This window comes from Gouania willdenowi, chromosome 6, assembly GCF_900634775.1.
Source record: "Gouania willdenowi chromosome 6, fGouWil2.1, whole genome shotgun sequence".
Lineage (NCBI taxonomy): Eukaryota > Metazoa > Chordata > Actinopteri > Blenniiformes > Gobiesocidae > Gouania > Gouania willdenowi.
Window position 1 is genome coordinate 54,635,371 of NC_041049.1, and position 20,224 is coordinate 54,655,594.

Here is a 20,224-nt window from a genome sequence, read left to right on the forward strand (position 1 = left end):
GGGGGGCAATTCAAATCTCTACATTTCATCCATCCCTGAGGAGCAGTGGGCAGCCATAGTGTAGCGCCCGGTGAACAGTTAGAGTGAAGGGACTTGCTCAACATCCCAGTGATGGCCCAGGTGAGATTCGACCTGGTGACCCTCCCATTACAAGCTTGCTTCCTTAATTGAGATTGATTGAGAAGTTCCAGACTAAACAATGACAGAAAAATTCCGTTTTAGGGGGGTTGAGAAGGCTCTGATTGGACAGGGGGCGAACATGACGTATCACGTCTATCGGGAGAAACACACAACAAACCTTTTATTGTCGGCTGTAACACAGAAGAACACACATGAGAACTGTTTTCGACTTTATTTTGATTTTAGTTTTGAATCAACAGCTCAACAATAACACACTTTGGTCCGTGGAGCGGAAGAGAGATATGAACTAATCACCAGTGAATAAATCCCAGTAAAACTCTGGAAAACAATAACCAGGAATAAATAGTTGGTCCCTGGTAAAGATAGTAGCTCTAACAATCGTTACAACGATAAACTTGGTGAGACGCATTTACTCCATCTCCGATGAAGCCAGCTCCGCTTGCTGATCTCAGTGTGTGTTTAATAAGTCCATGTGTCCGTGTTAATTTCCGCATGTTTATGCCTTGGTCCATCCACTATTTTCAATAGATCCATGTCTTTTAAGGCACTTATTATTATTATTATGTCGGCTCTAGTCCGGGCGGCCATGTTGAATTATGTCGTCACCAAACGCGTCATCCCCGCAAGTAGCGCACACGCAAAACGACCGGAATTAACATAAAGCGGCTTTAAGTGGTGTTAAGTGTTTACAAGAAAGATGAATTATTTAATTCTAAATTAAAAACGGAATAAACCAGCCACCCCATTTGGATTTAAGTTTAATTCGGAATGAAATTATCATTAGGAATTAGGTGTTTACAAGGTCAGGTTAAAGAGGAATTACCTTTTATCCTGCTTTAAAGAGGAAATAAAGCTCCCATGTAAAGGTGGCCAATTAAAATGGAATGATGAAGACTTGATTGTTAATGTCTTGTTTACTTAGGTTATAAACATTTTATTTAATATTGTATCAAAACATAAATTAGTACAAATAATTAGTATAATTAATTCATATAATATCATCAGGGTAGGTGGTTGAGGTGGATGGCACTGCTAGGTTTTTGTGTATTGGCTTGTTCAAAGATTGATTGATTGATTGATTGATTGATTGATTGATTGATTGATTGACTGATTGATTGACTGATTGATTGATTGATTATGTATCCTCACAAAAGCAGGTTTTGACACCATGGAATCGTAGAGCTCAGCAGGTATAGATTTAGATTTGCTTAAATGTATTGAAACTTTGTAAACTTCATATTAAATTATCAAATAACTGGAATTTCTGTTTTTCATTTTAAAACTAAAATGCTTCTACTGGTTTCTCTGTGTCAGCATCAGTTCTGATTGTGAGAAAAAGCAAATAGGTGGATGTGCAATGAGAAACAGCCAAAGTAACTGGGAGAGAGAAAAGTATGACCTGATCAAGATAAAACGGTATTACTTTATCTATTTCTGTTTTAAGTAGTAAATATTTTCTGCACTAAAAGTGAATGGTGGGCTAAGGCACTTATTGCCTGCAGGAAATATGAATCAAAAAGTATGAAAGCTTGTCCGACCATCGATAACACAACAGATTACTGATGTTTTGTGAGTAAAAAAAAAGATGTAGGATCTTCCAAAGATATAAAATATTAACCTTTAACATTTTCTGATTGCGTTCTTCTATCTCGATTAAAGGATAAAAGTATTTTTCTTTTTTTTCTTCTGAGCATGAATTTTTATTCTCACAATCAAAATATTTTTGTAATATATACATGTTTTGAATATGTATATTTTATGCAAAGTTAGCAGCATCTCTCAGGCAGAACTACAAACCGGATGCAGATGACAGAAGCAATTTCACAAAGATAAATACTCACAAAAACATGTTTGAGCTCCAGTTCCTACAGAGGCAGGTGTTTTTTGTAGACAATAAATGAAGATGAGTTTCTTTATTAGACTAATAAATTTAGATGGAAGATCCAGATTTGAAAGACAACAAAAGAGAGCACGCACAGTTGTTAGAAACTACTTGGAATGAGCTCAGAGGCGAGAAATCCTCCACTGACAGCTTTAAGCCTCCAACAGAGTACAGGGGGACTGGAGCAAAACAGATTGCAAGATAAAGAAAGAAGCAATTCTAGTGATAGAGCAATAAAGGATGTGATGGGTAATGTTCTAGTTTTGCTGTAAATGCTGGTGGTATGTTCCATTAGTTTGTTTGTCTTACATCACTGTTCTGTAAATAAATGACATTCATGTTATAGACAGTTACGCCTGTCATGGAAAATGATGTTTTCCTGCAAACATCTACTGGTGGGTTTGCCAGTGGTACAATTTAGCTTTTTCACAACAGGGTGCCAGCAACATTGTGGAAAATCAACAGAGCAGTTACAACACCATAGAGCACATTTTTATAGAAAAAAAAAAAAAGACAAAAAGAGACAAAAACACATCGATGTTGTAAACTGATTTCTATGTCACCGCTGACAAACAAAATAGACAATCATGCAAGGTGAATTTACTCAGCAGATGTTCCACAACGGAGGGCTGGATTTACTGAACTTGCCAACAATGACGAGGCTTGGTGCCATCTGTCATACAGAAGAAGTAAACGGTGGGAGGTAAGGGCAAAGTATAGTTTCTCGTTTAGTGGAGGAAGGGATGCATGTCAGGGAGGTTAGTCCATTTGGGAAATCATATGGAGAGAGAAACAAGATGAGATGAGAAAACAAAAACAGGAGAGAAGAGAAAGAACAATGGATGAGAGCATTTTTAGAGGAACTCACTTTGAATTGTTGCAATTTATTGTATGTATTGTTAATATTCAAAAACAAAACCAGCGGATGAAGAGATACAAACATTTATTTTTTTAATTTAAAGGGCCCATGTTAGGCTAAATCAAATTTTCTGTGCTTTAAACATCATAAAGTGCTATTAGGGCTTCATACACATGCCCAAAGTGTTTTTTTCATTGATTCCCTCAATGGTTAGTTAGAGGGTGATTTGCTCTTTTGTTACTGCAGGGTGAGCCCAAACACCTCGCTCCAATTTGATGACGCGTTCCCACTTTGATGACAAATTTCACGCGACACAAAGCTGGAAAAGCCGCGCCTCCAGGAAGCTCTCTGCCATGATTGACATGTAAACAGACACGCCCACAAAGGTGAGCATTTCAGGGTCCTTCGCGCAGTGCTATGTATGTATTTTCTATAGTCTATGGATGTACAGGTGAACGCCCCGCAAATTTGTGTGATGCAGACTGGATTTTGTTAAAGAAGCTGCAGAATGAGATAAGGTGTGTTTTTAAAAAATGCAAAGTGGATTTTTTTTTAAATATTACAAAATTGTTAAATTGTACAAATTTTAGGATTAGTAAAAGTTGTTGGTTAGTGGCTAGCTAATGGGAACATAAAGATTTCCTATGAAATGTAATGAAAATGGAACAATTGCACGAATTAAGAAAAAACAAGTGTTGCATGTTAAAACATTTCTTACCTTTTTTAAGTTACTGCTCGTTTTCATTATGATCTTACCCTGAAAATTCAGTATTTAAGTGTATATCAAACTGGTAGCCCTTATTCAGTACCTTTGAAGTAGCTCACAGTTTCAGAAAGGTTGGTGACCCCTGCAATAGATAATAGTCAGTTACATGGAAGTGCTGCCATGGTTGTTGTTGGCTGGTCTTTATCACGCACATATTGACATGTTTACATCTGATGGGTGACAGATTAAAGGCCCAAACATATTCGGGCAGAACGACTGCGGAGAAGACTCCTGTGTAGACTTTCCTCATTTTTCTGAGTTTTTATACTTGAGCGCTTAGTGCTTCTCTGTAGTCCTTCTCCTCTTTCTGGGGCATGTTTTAAACGTGTCAGCACTTTCGTAGCTCAAATAAATGTAATATACTCTATGTACTGTATCTACGTGCTCACGTAGCAGTTTTACATGAGCACATAAAACTTGTGTATTTAAAAAATATGTTACTTTAGGGGCTCTGTAGGTTCTCACCTGCATCGGGCCTAGGATTTTCCGAGGTACATGGAATTCATGGAATTCACCTCCAGAAATAGCTATTTAACAGATGGACATCACAAATCTCATGCAAAACCCATGTTGCTGCTAGTAGCGCGAGTTGTCATGGTATGAAACTTCAAAGCGCAGGAAGATTTCATAGTGCATGTTTTGAGAGTTAACTCAATTCATTTCAAATAAGTATTTCTGGTATGATATTGGAAAGTTTAGTATGCCTGTAACTGACATTCCAAACAGATATAAGTGGGAACATTTTGAGACAGAAAATATAAAATCATACATTCCCAAAGCAAAGTATTTGACTTTTCTGTGGTACCACTAAGTGCTGGTGAGAAATCTACACATATTTGCACACATTATTTGCAGGGCTCACATTCAATTCAACTGCAGCCTAAACTGTAATTTAAAAACAACATTAGCAATTGATTGCTTCATAGACCGAATAGCCTTGAGGTTTTGTAGTCCAGGGGCTAAACCCAATCACACGTCTTTGTTAAAATGTCATGTTCAACAAAAAAACAGCTCTGACAATCATTCTTAAATTAATTTTCTTATACAAAGAGTCAATATAATAAACAGCCTGTGTTGAGGCAAAAGAAACGTAATCATTAATGGACAAGTAACGCTAATTTATAAGAATAAAAGATGTAATCTTATCACAACACCTGAATTTAAAAGCATAACTAACACAAAAAACACTGCTTGCTTGGGAAACCAATTATAAATGACTACTTTATGAAAGTAATAATTATTACCTCAACATCTGAAGCCACCTAATTACTTTGTTATTATGTTGCAACCCTTTAGGTAACATAAATTTATTATCTCTTGATATCCCTTGTATTGAAGTCTTAGCCAATCTGCTTCACTGGTCACATTGAGTGAAGTCTTTAATGCATGACCAATTTAAAGGGGACATATTGTGAAAAAAACACTTTTGCAGTTTTTTTTAACACATATGAGGTAACTTGAGTTTCCACCAGCGCACAAAACGTGAAATAAATCCATCCAGTCCTTTGTTTGTGGTCTGTGTAAGTCTTACACGGAAAAAAGTTTCAAATTTTCTGAGTTTGTGACATCACAAGTTAAACTCCGCTGGTGACAGGGGAGAGAGAGGGCTGATCACTTCTCCGGCTGTACGTTTACAGCACTTATCATAGACGGTGCCGCTTTGACAGTTTAAATGATCAACTTACGGAGTTACTAAAGGATGAGTTCACCCAGAATCTTGGCTTACTCAAGAATTTAACCACTTTAAAGAATAACTGAGTAACTCCCCCTAAAGGTCCCTTTTGGTTATGTCACAGTCGTAAACACTCCGCACCCCCCGCTGCCTGCCCCACCCCACAGCTACATGCACACCTTTGCTCTCCCAAGATGGTAAAAAATGGATAACACGAATAAATATCCAAAGAGGTGGGTACTATCGATATGCCTTCCCCAAACACAAAGTGGATTCGTGTTTGAGACATCTGGCGATCCGATTTCCGTTTGTTTTTCCTCACCTCCTTGTGTAACCGGTCAAGACTCTGCGTTGTGTTTAGAGATGTTTCATTCTGACAGCTGACAGCAGCAGGAACACACACACAAATCCTCCAGTCAGTTTTCCCCATAAACATGCCCCTCTCCCACGGAGATCGTTAACAAAAGGGCGGTATATACCACGTGTACACTACTACAACAGGACCTAGCATACCTGACAGCAGCAGGAACACACACACAAATCCTCCAGTCAGTTTTCCCCATAAACATACCCCTATACAAAACAAATGACATAAACACGTGTTACAATACATCGGAAGCACTTTAGAACAGGTTTAATTCAGCCAACTAACTTAGAAACATAACTAATAAAGATATATTCATCCAGACAGCAAAGCCGCTACCTCTCACACGGCGATAGTTAACAAAAGGGAATAGGTAAGGGCGCGGGAAAACAAGACATCGGCGGAAGTGTCACATTTAAAACTGAACGTGGGGATACACACATAAATTAAGGTTCCACATACTGATTTGGAGGTCCAACTTGTCAGGTATGAACTAATAAAATAAAATAAACTTAAGATGACAGATTTTGTGTAATTATAATAATATTTTACATGCATACATAATTGATCCTGTTACACTTGGACAATTCGGTGCCTTTTTTTTGCTGGCTCCGCCATGATATAAGTTTGAGAAAAGTGAAATTGTAGACAACCGTGAACAGCCACGGGGCTGGTGCTACTCTAGCATTAGTGTGTATTGGGCTGTCGTAAAGCAGTACGGCTTGCCGCAAGAGCAATAACAAAGCTGCGAGACTGGTACCGGTTCAGAGGCAAGAAAAGTTGCAAGCGTGGTTTTTTTTTCCAGTGACAGCAGGGGGAGATGAAAGACCCCCAATCACCCCGTAAACATTGCATTACCCTCAGAGTGACTACGAGAAGGATTTATTAAGGGGAAAAAAGTTACTTAGTTCTGCTTTAATTTTTCCCCGGTAACTTGAGGAAGTGTACTCCAGGGACACACCCCCAAAACAAAGCGTTTCTCAAACAGCTGTTTTATACAGGGTATAAGACCTCTTCTGTTGCTTGATTCATGTTATGTTTTGACCAAACCCCAGCGCAGATATGTCATTTAGACCACAGGGAACTGTTTTAAAAGGTTAAGAATTGGTATAATATGTCCCCTTTAAACAGACTCTTTCTGGCTGTAAAATGTGCTTACGCTGAACATGTGCCTTTAGGTTCTAAAAAAAATAAGAATGAACTGACTTTACTATGTGGTGTAAGAAATGCAGTTCTCGTGATTTATGTATGCTTTTGGCATTCATGTCTACTATTTAACTAATTGCTATAGTTAACAAAGATAAAACACATATCTATGACAGCAAGACCATTAGCATGGCCAATGTAACTGTCAAATTGTGGTGAAGGATACCGTACTCATAATCTTGATGTTATTAATTTTCATTATGTGCTAAATTTCTTATCCTAACAATTTATCTTCTTTTATTAAAGGAAACACTCCAATCAGTGAGAAAAGCCAGCAGCGTTGTAGGTACAGTATGGTATGAACCCATTAAAATGATAAACGGAGACACAATAGTTAACAGTTTGGACTGAGTTAATGCGCAGCTGGATGAAATAATGCCAGCCTTCACTTCTAATGTATTGTAGTGCGTTTTCTCCCATAATAAATCTGCTCAGAGCCAACGATTTTTTTCAATACACACGTGTCTTGAAAAAACATGGAGGTCTGGAGTCACACCTGTTTCAAACCACAAATAGCCCCAAGTCATCATCATCTGTCTCTCTTTTGTAGTCGGTCCCTTAGCGTCAGCCACAGTGGGCATTGCCTTCCAGAGAAACACCTGCATTAGCTGGTGCTCATTGTGTTGCTGAGAACAATATTCTGTATCTGTGGAAAAAATGCAAGAAACCATTTATACCAACAAAAGCAATGTTAAATCGTCAATGCAATAATTGTACTGTTGTGTCCGGTAAGAACAGCCAGCCGTGGACGACTGTGTATCTTACACAATTTCAAGCAGCTCCGGAGTGCCACAGGGCACAGTTCTGGCTCCATTCATTTTTACACTCTTCACATCAGACTTTAGGTCCCACTCCACCACCTGCCACTTCCAAAAGTTTTCCAATGAGTCCTCTATGCATCAGCAATGATAAATAGAAGTACAGAGGGCTGGTGTTGCATGTAACAGTCGTAACAAACTAACGCTCAACATCAATAAGACTAAGGCTACATTCACACTGCAGGCAAACATGACCCAAATCTGATATTTTTACCCATATGCAACCTGTATCCGATCTGTGCAAGACAGTCTGAACGGCACAATTCCTATTTTTTAAAATCCAACCCAGATCACTTTCATACGTGGTCCTAAATCCGATGCGTACCAGATTTTTTGCAATGCAAGTGCAGTGTGTGGACAGCTGAGGGGCTTCCTATCCAACTCCTACATCATCACCATTCAAACAGTCCACTGTAAAGACATAGCAGCCATCTAAAAGCAAACGCCTAGAGCAAAAAACCTTCCTCTCTTCTTTTTCACTCTCTTTAAAGTTATGAAGTGCTGACTTCTGTTGGAAAAAACATTTCTCAGCCCAACACACAGTCCTACACTGGACGCCTCGATAGTTACTTACGTAAACATCGTACGTGCCTCTTCCGAGCATGCGGATCACTTCAAGGTCGCATTCGGTTCATGCTCCAAACTGATTGAAGATGCATTTAAAATGTAAAATGAACAATCACACAAAAAATCAGATTTTTGGGGGGAAAACCAATTGTGCATTAAGGCCTGCTGTGTGAACGTAGCCTAAGGAGTTGATGATGGACTACAGCAGGAACAGGAGACAGCCTGTTCCTGCTACCATCCATGGTGAGGAGATGGAAACTGTGGATGTTTAGGTTTTCTCCATGTTATGTAATTTTTCAAATGTGTTTCACCTATTTTTAACCTCAGAGGACTTGCATGAAATTAGAAAAAAACTAAACATATATTTTCAAAGGAAACTACTTAGAAATCTCATTTTGTCTCACAATAGGAATGTCGACTTGCAGCTTTGGTCACATATTTTATTTACTATTTTTAATATATTCATTTTGGGCTTGGATTTTGAACTCTTGTTACTTCGAAGTTGTGTAAAAGTTGTAAGTATGTGCGTTTCTGCTTTCTCCTGAAGTGCCTTCCTCTAATCCGGTGAACGTGCTATAGATGCCCATCTATTCACCAAAGTGCATAACCTGACTGAAGCAAAACTTACTTTAGGATGACACATCCACTTCCAGAGGGGGGTGCAGTCCATAACACCTGTATCCTTGTGCGTCTGCGAGGAGTGCTCTCCGTCACCGCTGGAGGACAGTTGGTCATGTACTGCGTGTCCTCCTCATCTATAATCTAGAAAAAATGAAGTAGGAATGAGTAATTCTCTGGAATTGGGTACCAGAATCATTCTAAAAGTTGGGACTTAAAACAATACTAAATAAGACAAAAATCCACTGCATCCTACTATGGCCCATCTGCATTCTATAAACTCTTTTACAATGAGCAGATGTTCTTTCCTGATAGCATTTGCTATTAGAGAACAAAGGACAGTCAACAGCTTTTGGATGACAACAATCGTAGCTTCTAGTTGATTGTGACAACTTCTACAATTCTGCATGAGTTAGATCCAGTGGGAACAACTTAGAGTTCAGTGTCTAGCCCAAAGACAATTTCAAACATAGACATGTATCAAACCACCAACCTCTTGATCAGAAGACAACTCCTCTACCCCCAAGCAGTACTAGTTTTTAATAGCAACATATTTTAAGGCTACTAACAACACAAAATTGGCTAGTAGAAAACAATTTTGCTTTACTAGTAAGGTCTGCTCGCACACTAGTGCACCAAAAACATTTACTAGTAGAACATTAGTACTCTGGAACACTCGGATGGACTAGTCTGGAACACTCGGATGGACTATTCCTCTATCCTATTCTATTTGCCCTTCTGATCACTAACCCTAACCAGTCGAAGCGGATGGCTTCCACCTCTGAACCTGGTTCTGCTGGAGATTTCGTCCTATAAAACAGAGGGAGTTTTTTCTTCCCATTGTCGCTAAATGCTTGTTCATGTGGATTTTGTTGGGTTCTTTCTTTCTTACTATGTACTTTATCTTTTGTTCAGCGCTTTGAGATGACATTGTTGTATTTTGAGCTATATAAATAAAGTTGAATTTAATTTAAATGATTGGTTGTAATATTTTTTAAAAACCTGCCCCCTTATTGGCATATAATGCTGACTTCTAGTACTAGTGACACTTTGCTTCACTAGTGAGGTCTACTCACACACTAGTAGACAAAAGCTCTACTGGGGCTGTCAGCCCCAGTAGAGCTTTACAGTGGTTGATAACACCAATATCGTTATGTATATATATATATATATATATATATATATATATATGCTCTAAAGGCTTTCCATCAACTTGCAGTTTTAAAAGTAGATGTTTTCTGCATTTTGCTTAACTCCCTACATATTTCCCAGCAGACTGAGATGGACCTCGATTGATGACCAATAAAGGTGAAAGGCTTTGTCGGCTGTTAATGAACTAATATATGTTTAATCCATGGTGATAGCATAATGATTATTTGTCAATGTAGTTTTAATGGGGCTTTTTTGTTTTTAAGAAATATATTTAGTCTAATTAATATAACGCTTAACCATTTACACAAAGAAAGAGAGACGCAAACACAACAACTTCTACATCTACTCAGACCGAAGTAGGTAAAACTCAATAATAATTTGTTTTCATTTTATTAAATGGCTGAGAAGCACATTCTGTATTTTTTGTGTTAATTCACATCTGGCTTTTGAATGACACTTCCAAGGTACTAGCCACCATTAAGTCTGACACAATACATTTCAAGAAAGGACACCACTCAGCAAGAGGGACTTCAGCCGCCATAAGAAAAAGAAAGGTCTCAGCAAGATGATCAAATAAACAGAGAGGAGGACTAATATACAACATGATGAATTGAAACCAACACTGTCTTATTATTTAAAAAAAAGAAGTGCTGTCTAGACAGAAGGGACATATTTCCTTTTTTTGTTAGAAAGCTGTCAGTTCAAATGAATGTGTTAAACACTCAATATCTATAAGGAAGGGTATGTTGGTGTCCTTGTGTTCGCTACTATTAATCTTCACAGGACATAAGATGTAAGACTTGATAAAGTAGAATAAGGTCTACATACAGGGAAGGTTTAAGTGGTTTTTAAAGCTGTTGGTCAGATGATTTCTTGTATTTCTTTGGCATACAAGGAGGACACCATTTTGTTCTCAGTGATATTACCTCACTCGACGAGAACTTTAATTTCGACTGGATTTGGATCTTTCCGTGTAAGCCACAAAATAAAAATCCGCCATCGAACACAAGAAATCACAGTAAGAATTAAAAAAAAAAATCTATGCATCAGTCTGTGAGACTCCACATCCCACAATGCAATACGCAAAACTTTTCCAACAATGTCAATACACGACATTGCGCGTGGCAATCTCAACATTTTTCATCTTTTTTGAGCACATGATCTTCAATTGAATGATCTATGAGACAAACACTATGTTTATCTGATTAAAAAAAATGTATCATCTCCATTAAAAACTCAAAAGATGAAACGACGAGGGTACAAGTACAATCGACTACATACTTATTTTTCCAACTTGATTTTTTGTCATGTTTTTTTTTCCTTTTTCAAAAATATCATACTGTATCGTTATCTTGAGCCCATCGTCATCTATTGCAGCGATTCTCAACTGGTGGGTCAGGACCCAAAAGTGGGTGGGTCGCCGACAGCTGGTCAAAAATAAATGAATACTTAATGTCTCTCATGTTGGACTTGTTTGTTATTTTGAAAGAAACCTTTGTTTGACAGGCATGTGCGTAAAAATGCATGTTGCACAGGAAAATGTATATATTTATGTTTAAAAAAACATTATATATGTGAGTTTTCAACAGCTATTTTACATTTGGTTGTTTGAATCTCGCGATTTAATGACCGTGACAAAATGTGGGTTCCAGGGTGAGACCAGTTGAGAACCCCTGATCTATTGTATCGTATCAGGAACTCAGTGAATCGTCCTACTCTAAATACTGGTACTAAATTCATTCATTCATTCATCTTCTGAACCATTTTTTTCTGTTTAGGATCACAGGGACTATCGGTAATTTGTGTAATTTGGGTGTCATATCCAGAGAGTCTTCATTTGCTTTCAATGAGCTTATAGAGTAAAGCAGTCATTTGATGGTTGTGTACAATATATGATGTAGAGATTAAACAATAGAGGGGCTCAATAGACAAGGTTTGGAACTCAACTACAAAAATACCTTATATAGTCAAATAAACAATCCAACACAACAATGCTTCAAGCCTCACCGTTAGTTCACAACAGTTCAAATAAAAGACAGAAAAAAAGGAAATAAAAGACAGATAAAATACTGGATGAGGAAAGGAGGATTGGGAAAGTCTGTCAAAGTCAAACCCACTCCCCCTCCCCCCTGTGTGTCTGCACAGGCTCCCAAGTCAGAGCGACTATAGTTTGTCTCTCTCAGTGACTCGCTCCCTCAATCTTTTTGCTTCGTGTCGAGACAGCAAACACAGATGCTTCAGAATGTCTGCACAAGCAAACGCAGAGCATTGTTTGAGAGCACTTGGACACACAGAGACACACACATCAAGTCAGGCAGGAGGGAAAAGACATGCAGGGCAAACCCGGGACCACTAGAGAAATTGGACAAAAAAAAGATGATGACAATGGCGTCTGTGAGAATGTGTGTCGGTGTCTTGGTTGGTGTGTAGCTGGAGGTTAATAATTACATGCAAAGCTGTTACAAAAGAGTGAATGCAGTTCAGTCCGCCGGGGCTTAGAAGCAAAGATATGATATTCTTTAGAGAAAAACCAGCCGACAGAAAGATGGATTGAAATGTCACGTCAACATTTGAAGATGAGCTCAATTTGGAAAGTAACAAAGTTCTCCTGTCTCAATGGAGATCTTTGACGCAGCAACATTTTGCCTGAAACTCACTATTGATCAAAGCAGAACTATTAGCTGAGATTTCCACTGAGATCTTGGAGTTATCAACAGTGCCTGATCAGATTAGATTATGCATCCGAGATACTTCATCGAAGAAAAGTGTCAAAAATATAAACAGTAATTCTGTCAAAACAAAGACGTTCGATTTTTAGCAAATGGGAAACAATATTTCACCTTTTTTTTAATTCATTTATACAAAATTCACAAAACACCCACTTTTATAACGATCTTAAACTTCAATAATATTTTGTTTTTCATTAGAGGAGAACTTTTTCATACCATTACTGAGGAAAGCAAAGGTATACCATGCATCAGTTTAATGTGTGTGCAGCCTGCTGAACTGGAAGAAACTGCTGATTACCATAGATGCAGCAATATTACCCAATGCCTTACACATTAGGGAGTAATAGATTTATTTTAAAAGATCATTTTTTTCATTTATCTTGAGCTACAGTTATTTGTGAAACCCTTAAAGTGTTCCACCGTAACTGTGAAATTTGGGGGATTAAACTAAATTAAAGTAATGTTGCTTGAATTTGAATTACTGTATAAGTACTATGAGAGTCATTGACAGACCTCATATTTTACATTTTGCAGATACTGCTCGTTATGATTCATGTCATTTCCCACGCCGGCAAACACGTCGATAATATTGAACAACTGCTGAAATTCCCTCTGTCAAGTAAACATGACAATAAAAGGGTCTGTATACATGAATGCAATTAGAATCGTCACGGCAGAAATCAAACCTCACAACATTTCACCCACATAAACGTTACTGTCATTTAGAAAACCTTTTGACACACCGATGAAAATAAAATCCAGGCCTTTGTTTTATTTTTTATTTTTTTTATTTTGCTTTGACCCATCATTAAATATTGTACTTGAAAAAACGTATTCAACGATTATCACTACTTAGTTCTTTTGTTTTCTTCATACGTTTGAACTATTTGTGTCAAATGATAGTGTCTGGATGTCGGATAATTCTCTGCAGAGAAGAAGAAAAAAAAAAAACAAGAGATCAGATACTAACCATTGAGTGCAAAGCCTGAAAACGATTGTTTGCCTAATTGCAATGCAAATCTATAATGTGACACTAAAAAGCTTCTACATTACAAAAATATATCATTTTTTCAGCTATTTTACATCAGTGTAAAAGTGCCCTGTCATTTAATTCTTATTTCTCAGACAGGGCGTGAGCCACAATCAAGTCCTTAGGGAATCATAAAGTGCTATAAGAAAGTGAAAGTGCTCGTGTTTCCATGATGCATTAGTTTATAATCAGTGCTGTGTACAGAATTATACAAGCCTCGACCATCTAAAGCAACCCAGCCTCTCAGGCATAATAAATACTTTTTGTGTAACCCTCAGCTCTCCTAGTAGACAGCATTTAATGAGAAAACAAAAAGGGCTGAGAGACTCTGCCTCTGTGGCCATTATAAGACACAATAATTACTTTAGATGTGAATAGGGCACATATTAGGTCAGGATCATTCCAACTTTGTACACATTGTTTATTAATAGCTAGCTAAAAGCTTCTTGACTTGCGTAATTGTCTCCATCGGATGCGTGTGACTTAGCGATGGCATTTTAAATTGATTGGGGTTTGTTTATCCCACGTCTAAAATCAGACCCCAGATTAATCTGTAAAGAACGATCATATCTCATCCCTTCCTCTATTAAAACAAGCTCAGATTGTCTCCCTGAGCAACAACACTTAGCTGGCCTAGATAAATATGACCCACGACTCAGTAACTCAAGGAGCGCTGGGAAAAGCACACACACAGACCCTGGTGCACCCACATGTCTATTCAGCAGGTCTGTATAAGCACAAAGACACACAGGACAGCAGACAATGAGTAGCGTTCTGGTGCTGCTTCTTTCTCAAACTGCCAAAAACTTCTCGACAGACACTGACCTGAAACACTGACAGAAATACTTGCTACGTGCTTGTAGCAATGGGGGATGAAGTAGAAGATTATTGCTAAAGGAACACAAAATGAACTACAATGCAGAGTTTTGGTGTTTTAATAAAAGCGGCAGGCGGGCACATTCCGGGACAGCTGCCAGAAACAACTGCGTAGCAGAGAGCAAGGAGAGAAAACAGCCACACAGGGAACCACAACAGTGTTTATTGGGCTCGTCTTCCACAGCACAATAACATTGATGACTGTGCAGACTGTCAACACAGGTAACCTAATCTTCTTCCTCCGTATGAGTCCAGATACAAACTGAACAATCTCTCGTATCACGTGCAGCAAAGACTTGAATTGGGATTGGGAGGATCCAGCTGGATATCCTCAGGTGGTTCTAGATCAGGGAACTGCTCGAAATATCCACAGACAGGCTGCATCAATGCATGTTGGCAAGAACATGACCAAGTCCTGGTTGGTTGATGTTAATTGTAACCTAATCTCTGTGGATGCATGTGTGGTGGTTTGGTGCATTGAGTTTATCGCCCAATGTTAAGAAGTTATGTTCATGCTAATCCAAATGTGTGTTGTTATTGTAGCATTTATAAGGTATCAGCATGGAACCCACTATGAAAAAAAAAGTGCTGAAACGTTTAAGCCTTTATTCATACAAGGATGTACAATATTGTAAATGTAAAAGAAAAAAATCGGACTAAAGACGTTTGAACAGTACATGACCAAATGTTTTTTATTCTGCCAGATTTGTAAAGAGTACTAATAAAGTACTGTTACTTGATTGAAATTGTACTCAAGAACAAGTAAGTCAAACATTAAATACTCAAGTACAAGAAATAGTACTCAAAGTAAAAGTTACTAGTTACTTTCAGTCAAAGAAATGACATATGTACAGTATGTTTGTTTTAGTGGTAAGCACAGATTTTATTAACAAACAACTATTAATGTCAACATCAGATCAGTGCACAGCTATAAAGCAAAAGTGAAACACAAACAGGGGAGCAGTGCACACAAGAGACCCATCAGATGTATTTACATAATTAATGTATCAAAGATAATCCATGTTATTGTGCAGTAAAAGGAACGTTTCAATGGTGTATTCCTCTAAAATTCTCCTCTGCTTCATTCTACATCCACCGCAGATCAGCTGTGGCTGCTGCAGGAAAGGAAGAACGCTGCAGTGCAAATGACACCATGTGATGAAACACAAACACAAATTCTAAATATCTGTCCAAATCCGACCCGTCCGGTGCCGTCGGGTCCAGTTAGGGTTCTCTAGAATCAGCTGTGCTCCGTGGTAAACGAACAGTTAATGCGTGCCCCTGTGGTGGCAGGGCTGAAGGCTGCAGCTACACTAACCACCGGTTAGTGTAGTACCACCTGGTGTCACTATGGAGTCTGATTTCTAAATCCTGCCCTATGCTCCTTTAAAGGGCCCATGTTAAGCTAAATCAACGTTTCTGTGCCTTAAACATCAAAAAAGTGTACTTTAGGCTTCATACACATGCTGAAAGTGCTTTTTTCATTGATTCCCTCAAATGTTAGTTGGAGGGTGATTTGCTCCTTTCTTACTGCAGGTTGAACCCAAACACCTCGCTCCAATTTGATGATGCATTCCCACTTTGATGAGGCACTGAGCTGGAGAAGCCGCTCGTCCACGAAGCTCTCTGCCGTGATTGACATGTAAACAGACACGCCCACAAATGTGAGCATTTCAGCGTCCTTCGCACAGTGTGTATGTATTTTCTACAGTCTATGTACTGTATGTACCAGCGAACGCCCCACCCCCACGGCTACGAAGTGGGTGGGAGGAGGGCGGGCCGTCCTCTGTCCCCTCAAATACTATGTTTTTGGGGTTCTTACAACAAATGGGGATGGGTGAAAAATAGCATGATATGGGACCTTTAACCCTATGAAGCATATTTGTCATAATTTTCAAGAAGTTGAATAACTAGTAATGACATCTACTGTAATTAAGGAAAGCAAATGGGGAGATTTTAAAACGAAAAATCAGAGGCTCTAGAGGGTAGGATCTGATCCACCTGCCTTGATTGTGGGCGTGGCTCTTGAACCATTTAAGACACACCCAGTCTACTAAAAAATCCTTCAACAACAATCCATGCTACGATAACTAGCTGCTTAATGCTCACTATACGTCTCGATTCACAATTCTCTCAATCTAACTTACTCGTCACAGATCGCAGAGTCAACAGGTTACTACCAGTAACTTTTATAGGAGGGGCGGAGCCAACACTGCTTGTGTGTGACCTAAGAGGCAATCGTAAAATTTGATTGTAATAGCTGGGTTTTAACCCATAAAGAGTAGCCACTCTTGCCACTGCTGGTCAAAACTAACACAGGGTGTCTGTAATTGCACTCTTTTAATTACGCAAAATCATGCAATTCTGCAACAAACAGGCTAATAATGTCAAACAATATGAAAGCTGCCAGCAGCCTTGTCATCATTAGTGACAAATTCTATTTTTGAACAAATCTGTTACCTCACGCTGCAGAAGGTTTTACAAATACATCAAACTCCTCAACAAGGAAATGCCTAAACAGATCTCAAATACAGTATACAATGGTATGTTTGTACTGTTGGTAAAACCCTGCTAAACTTGCTCTGTTTGGTGAAAGCCTGCTGGGGATCAGTAAGGTAAAACACAGCTACAGATGTGTTTGTGTTTATACTGAGGGGGAGGTAATTGAGGAAGTCTAGGACTCTCTCTTTAGGCTCTCTCTGGTGCTCAGTGGGATCAATGTTACAACACATAAAAACATTTCACATCTCCCACTCCATGCTGTCTCATACTCCTTCCTCTGTGACTTCATTTTTTTCATGTTTTCCTGTCTTTTTATTTTATTTTTATCTCTCACCTTCTCCTGCTCAGGAAAACTCAGCTATTAAGCAATGAGAAAAATCATGTCGGCCTTATCCTTGAGGATTGACCACACAAAAGCAACTCTAATCTTAATCTCTTTGTATTCTACCACAAGAGGAAATTTCTCTTTCTAGCTTCATCCAGCGTTGCAACTTGCAGCTGTCAGCAAGACCCTTTTTTTTTTTTTTGACCCTATATCACAAGACAGCCGAGAGCAGCTAAGTCAAATCCCATGTGCATTAAAGTGTGATAATGAGTTCAGCTTTTGGGAACTTTCCCAGATAGCACTGTAGACATCCTCCTTCACTCCCCCCACACCCTCCTACCTGGAAATGGCCAGTGTAGTCATCGTCCGTGGTGCCCTCTCTGCCCTCCTTTAGGGCGATGAGAGTGAAGCCCCTGAAATAAGCCGGGCTGGTTGCCAGGAGGACCACTGTGAAAGGGAAAGAGACACCATGTCTATTAATTCCACTGGGACACTAAAAAGCTTTTACTGATGTGTGAGGGTCTTACTGCATTACAGTGGATGGAGAATGGGAAAAACATATCAAAGCTGATTTTTTTCTGAGAAATGTATGATGTGAAAAAGAGGAGAAAGATGGCAATAAATAATGATAATTAATAAGTATAATAATAAAAATTTCATATTAAGAGGTGTTTGTATATATCTACAAGGATGTTAATGTGGATTTGTTGGGTTTTTTCTTAAGAATTGTATATTTTTATAGTGCTTTGAGATGACTATTGTTGTAATTTGCGCTATATACATAAAGTTGCATTGAATTGAATTGAATTGAATTGAACCTTTCCAACTATATCTATTAAAGGTGGGACGATATATCGTGCAACACAATATCACATTATTAAATTGTCAAAATATGTATTGTTGAGGGTACAAATGGTATTATGAAACAGGGGGTCAGATAAAAATTTAAAAAAAAACATACAGTACATTCAATACACACCAAATAGTTATAGTTTGTTATTGTTTTGTTTTCCTAGTGAGTAGTTCATAGTTAAAGTCAAATAAAAGCATGTTGTTTTCTAACAACAATTTTCTGTTTGTCTTTTTTTCCTTCTCGAAATTATAGTTTCGTTATCGCAAGCCCATTATCGTAAATCATATTGTGAACTCAATGTTTCGTCCCACCTCTACTATCTATCAATACATGTGCACACATTCACATTTAGACAAAGATATTGTTGAATTTAGCTTGAGGCATGAAACGTTCAATACCTTTATTTTCCTACTGTGACCAAAAAAAAAAAAAAGTGTTAAGAAAGTGTTTCAAATTACGTTTTAATATCTTTGGTGTTGTCCTTCACTGTATCCTGATAGCTGATATGGATTAAGTCAGACATCAAATTTACACCTTAACAGGCAAAAGGCTGCAAGACTTGGTGGATTACAGTATCTTGAGGATGGTCCTTAGGACAAGGTGACTTCCTCCATCTTTTCATCCATTAGGATGGGAACTTTTACAATTTATATTTAAAAAATATGTAATTAGAGTGGCTAAACTTGGGTTTTACATATAAACATGTTAGGTTTGAGCAAAACTACTTGGTATTACCTTTTGAAAAGCACCAAGCACATTTTAGAATGGAACAACTTCCTTTAAAAGAGAACAAACTTTTACAGTGACAGCCTGATTGAAGCCAGCTCTCAGTTAGGGTGTGTTAGGAAGGGGAGGGGAAGTGAATATAGGTCAGAAATGTTACACTAACTAAGTAGTCTTACTAAACTCTCAGTAAAAAAAAAAGGAAAATGTCTCAAATTTCAGATGAAAGTTTAGATTTTAGGTGAATTCCTCAAACAAAGCTTAAATCCAGATTTCACTTGAACTAACTGTGAGATTTTGGTTACTGATTTACGCACTTGAGTGTGGAAAGGGTCCGTCTGAGTAAACTCTACCTCTGTAGGTGTTCCCGGGCTTGTAGCTTTCGGGGTCTCCCTCCATTCTCAGCCTGAACTCATGGTGCCCATCTCTCCGGGTGCCCTGTGTCTGCGCCCGGAGAATACGCCCGCAGTACCCGTCGGACCTGCCGCCAGCGGGCTCCTCCACGAAGGCGACGGCGTTGCACAGGAAGCTGGACACCAAATAATACTGCAAAAGCAGCAGATGCAAACGTATTCCCATGTTGGATCTACGGTCCGAATACAGAGCGCGCAATGTCACCTCAATCCAGTGTGAGTGTGTGTGTGTGTGTGTGTGTGTGTGTGTGTGTGTGTGGGGTAAAGCCAGCAGAGTGAAGAAGAAGAAAAAACAACCAGGAGATCAGAGGAGCTGTGTCCCTCACAGCTCAGTCTGTCAGTGTCTGTGAGTGTGTCTGTGGGGACGGTGAAGGGAACGCATCCATCCCTCTCCAGCTCCAGAGCGCGTCAGGAGCGCAGCGCAGCGCGGTGAGAGAGCTGCTGCTGTTTGGATCACTAGAGGAGAGGTGAGCTCCACATACATCCAACACCTCTCCCCCATACACTCTCCTCCCCTTTCACCAAAAACCCAGGCGTTTCCAGACATGAATGCAACGTCTAAACTATGTCTGTGTGGCTGTGATACAGCTATACATGGTTACTCAAGTACAAGTACTGTTACTTGATTCAAATTATACTCATGTACAAGTACAAGTAAGTCATACATAAAATACTCAAATGCTTGCAAAAAGTAGCTCAATTAAATAGTACTGAAAGTAAAAGTAACG

At 38.7% G+C, this 20,224-nt stretch overlaps 1 protein-coding gene across 1 annotated transcript in view; it reads right to left on the minus strand.

Annotated features, from left to right (window-relative positions):
• Nucleotides 1-19,991, minus strand: part of spon1b (spondin 1b) — a 98,460-nt gene extending 78,469 nt beyond the window's left edge. The window contains exons 1-3 of the mRNA XM_028450051.1: nucleotides 19,437-19,991; nucleotides 17,848-17,954; nucleotides 8,904-9,037 (exon numbers count right to left, since the gene is read on the minus strand). Coding sequence (XP_028305852.1) covers nucleotides 8,904-9,037; nucleotides 17,848-17,954; nucleotides 19,437-19,662 — 467 coding nt within the window. The 5' untranslated portion in view covers nucleotides 19,663-19,991. The remainder of the gene's footprint in view (nucleotides 1-8,903; nucleotides 9,038-17,847; nucleotides 17,955-19,436) is intronic.
• Between the last annotated feature and the right edge of the window lie 233 nt (nucleotides 19,992-20,224).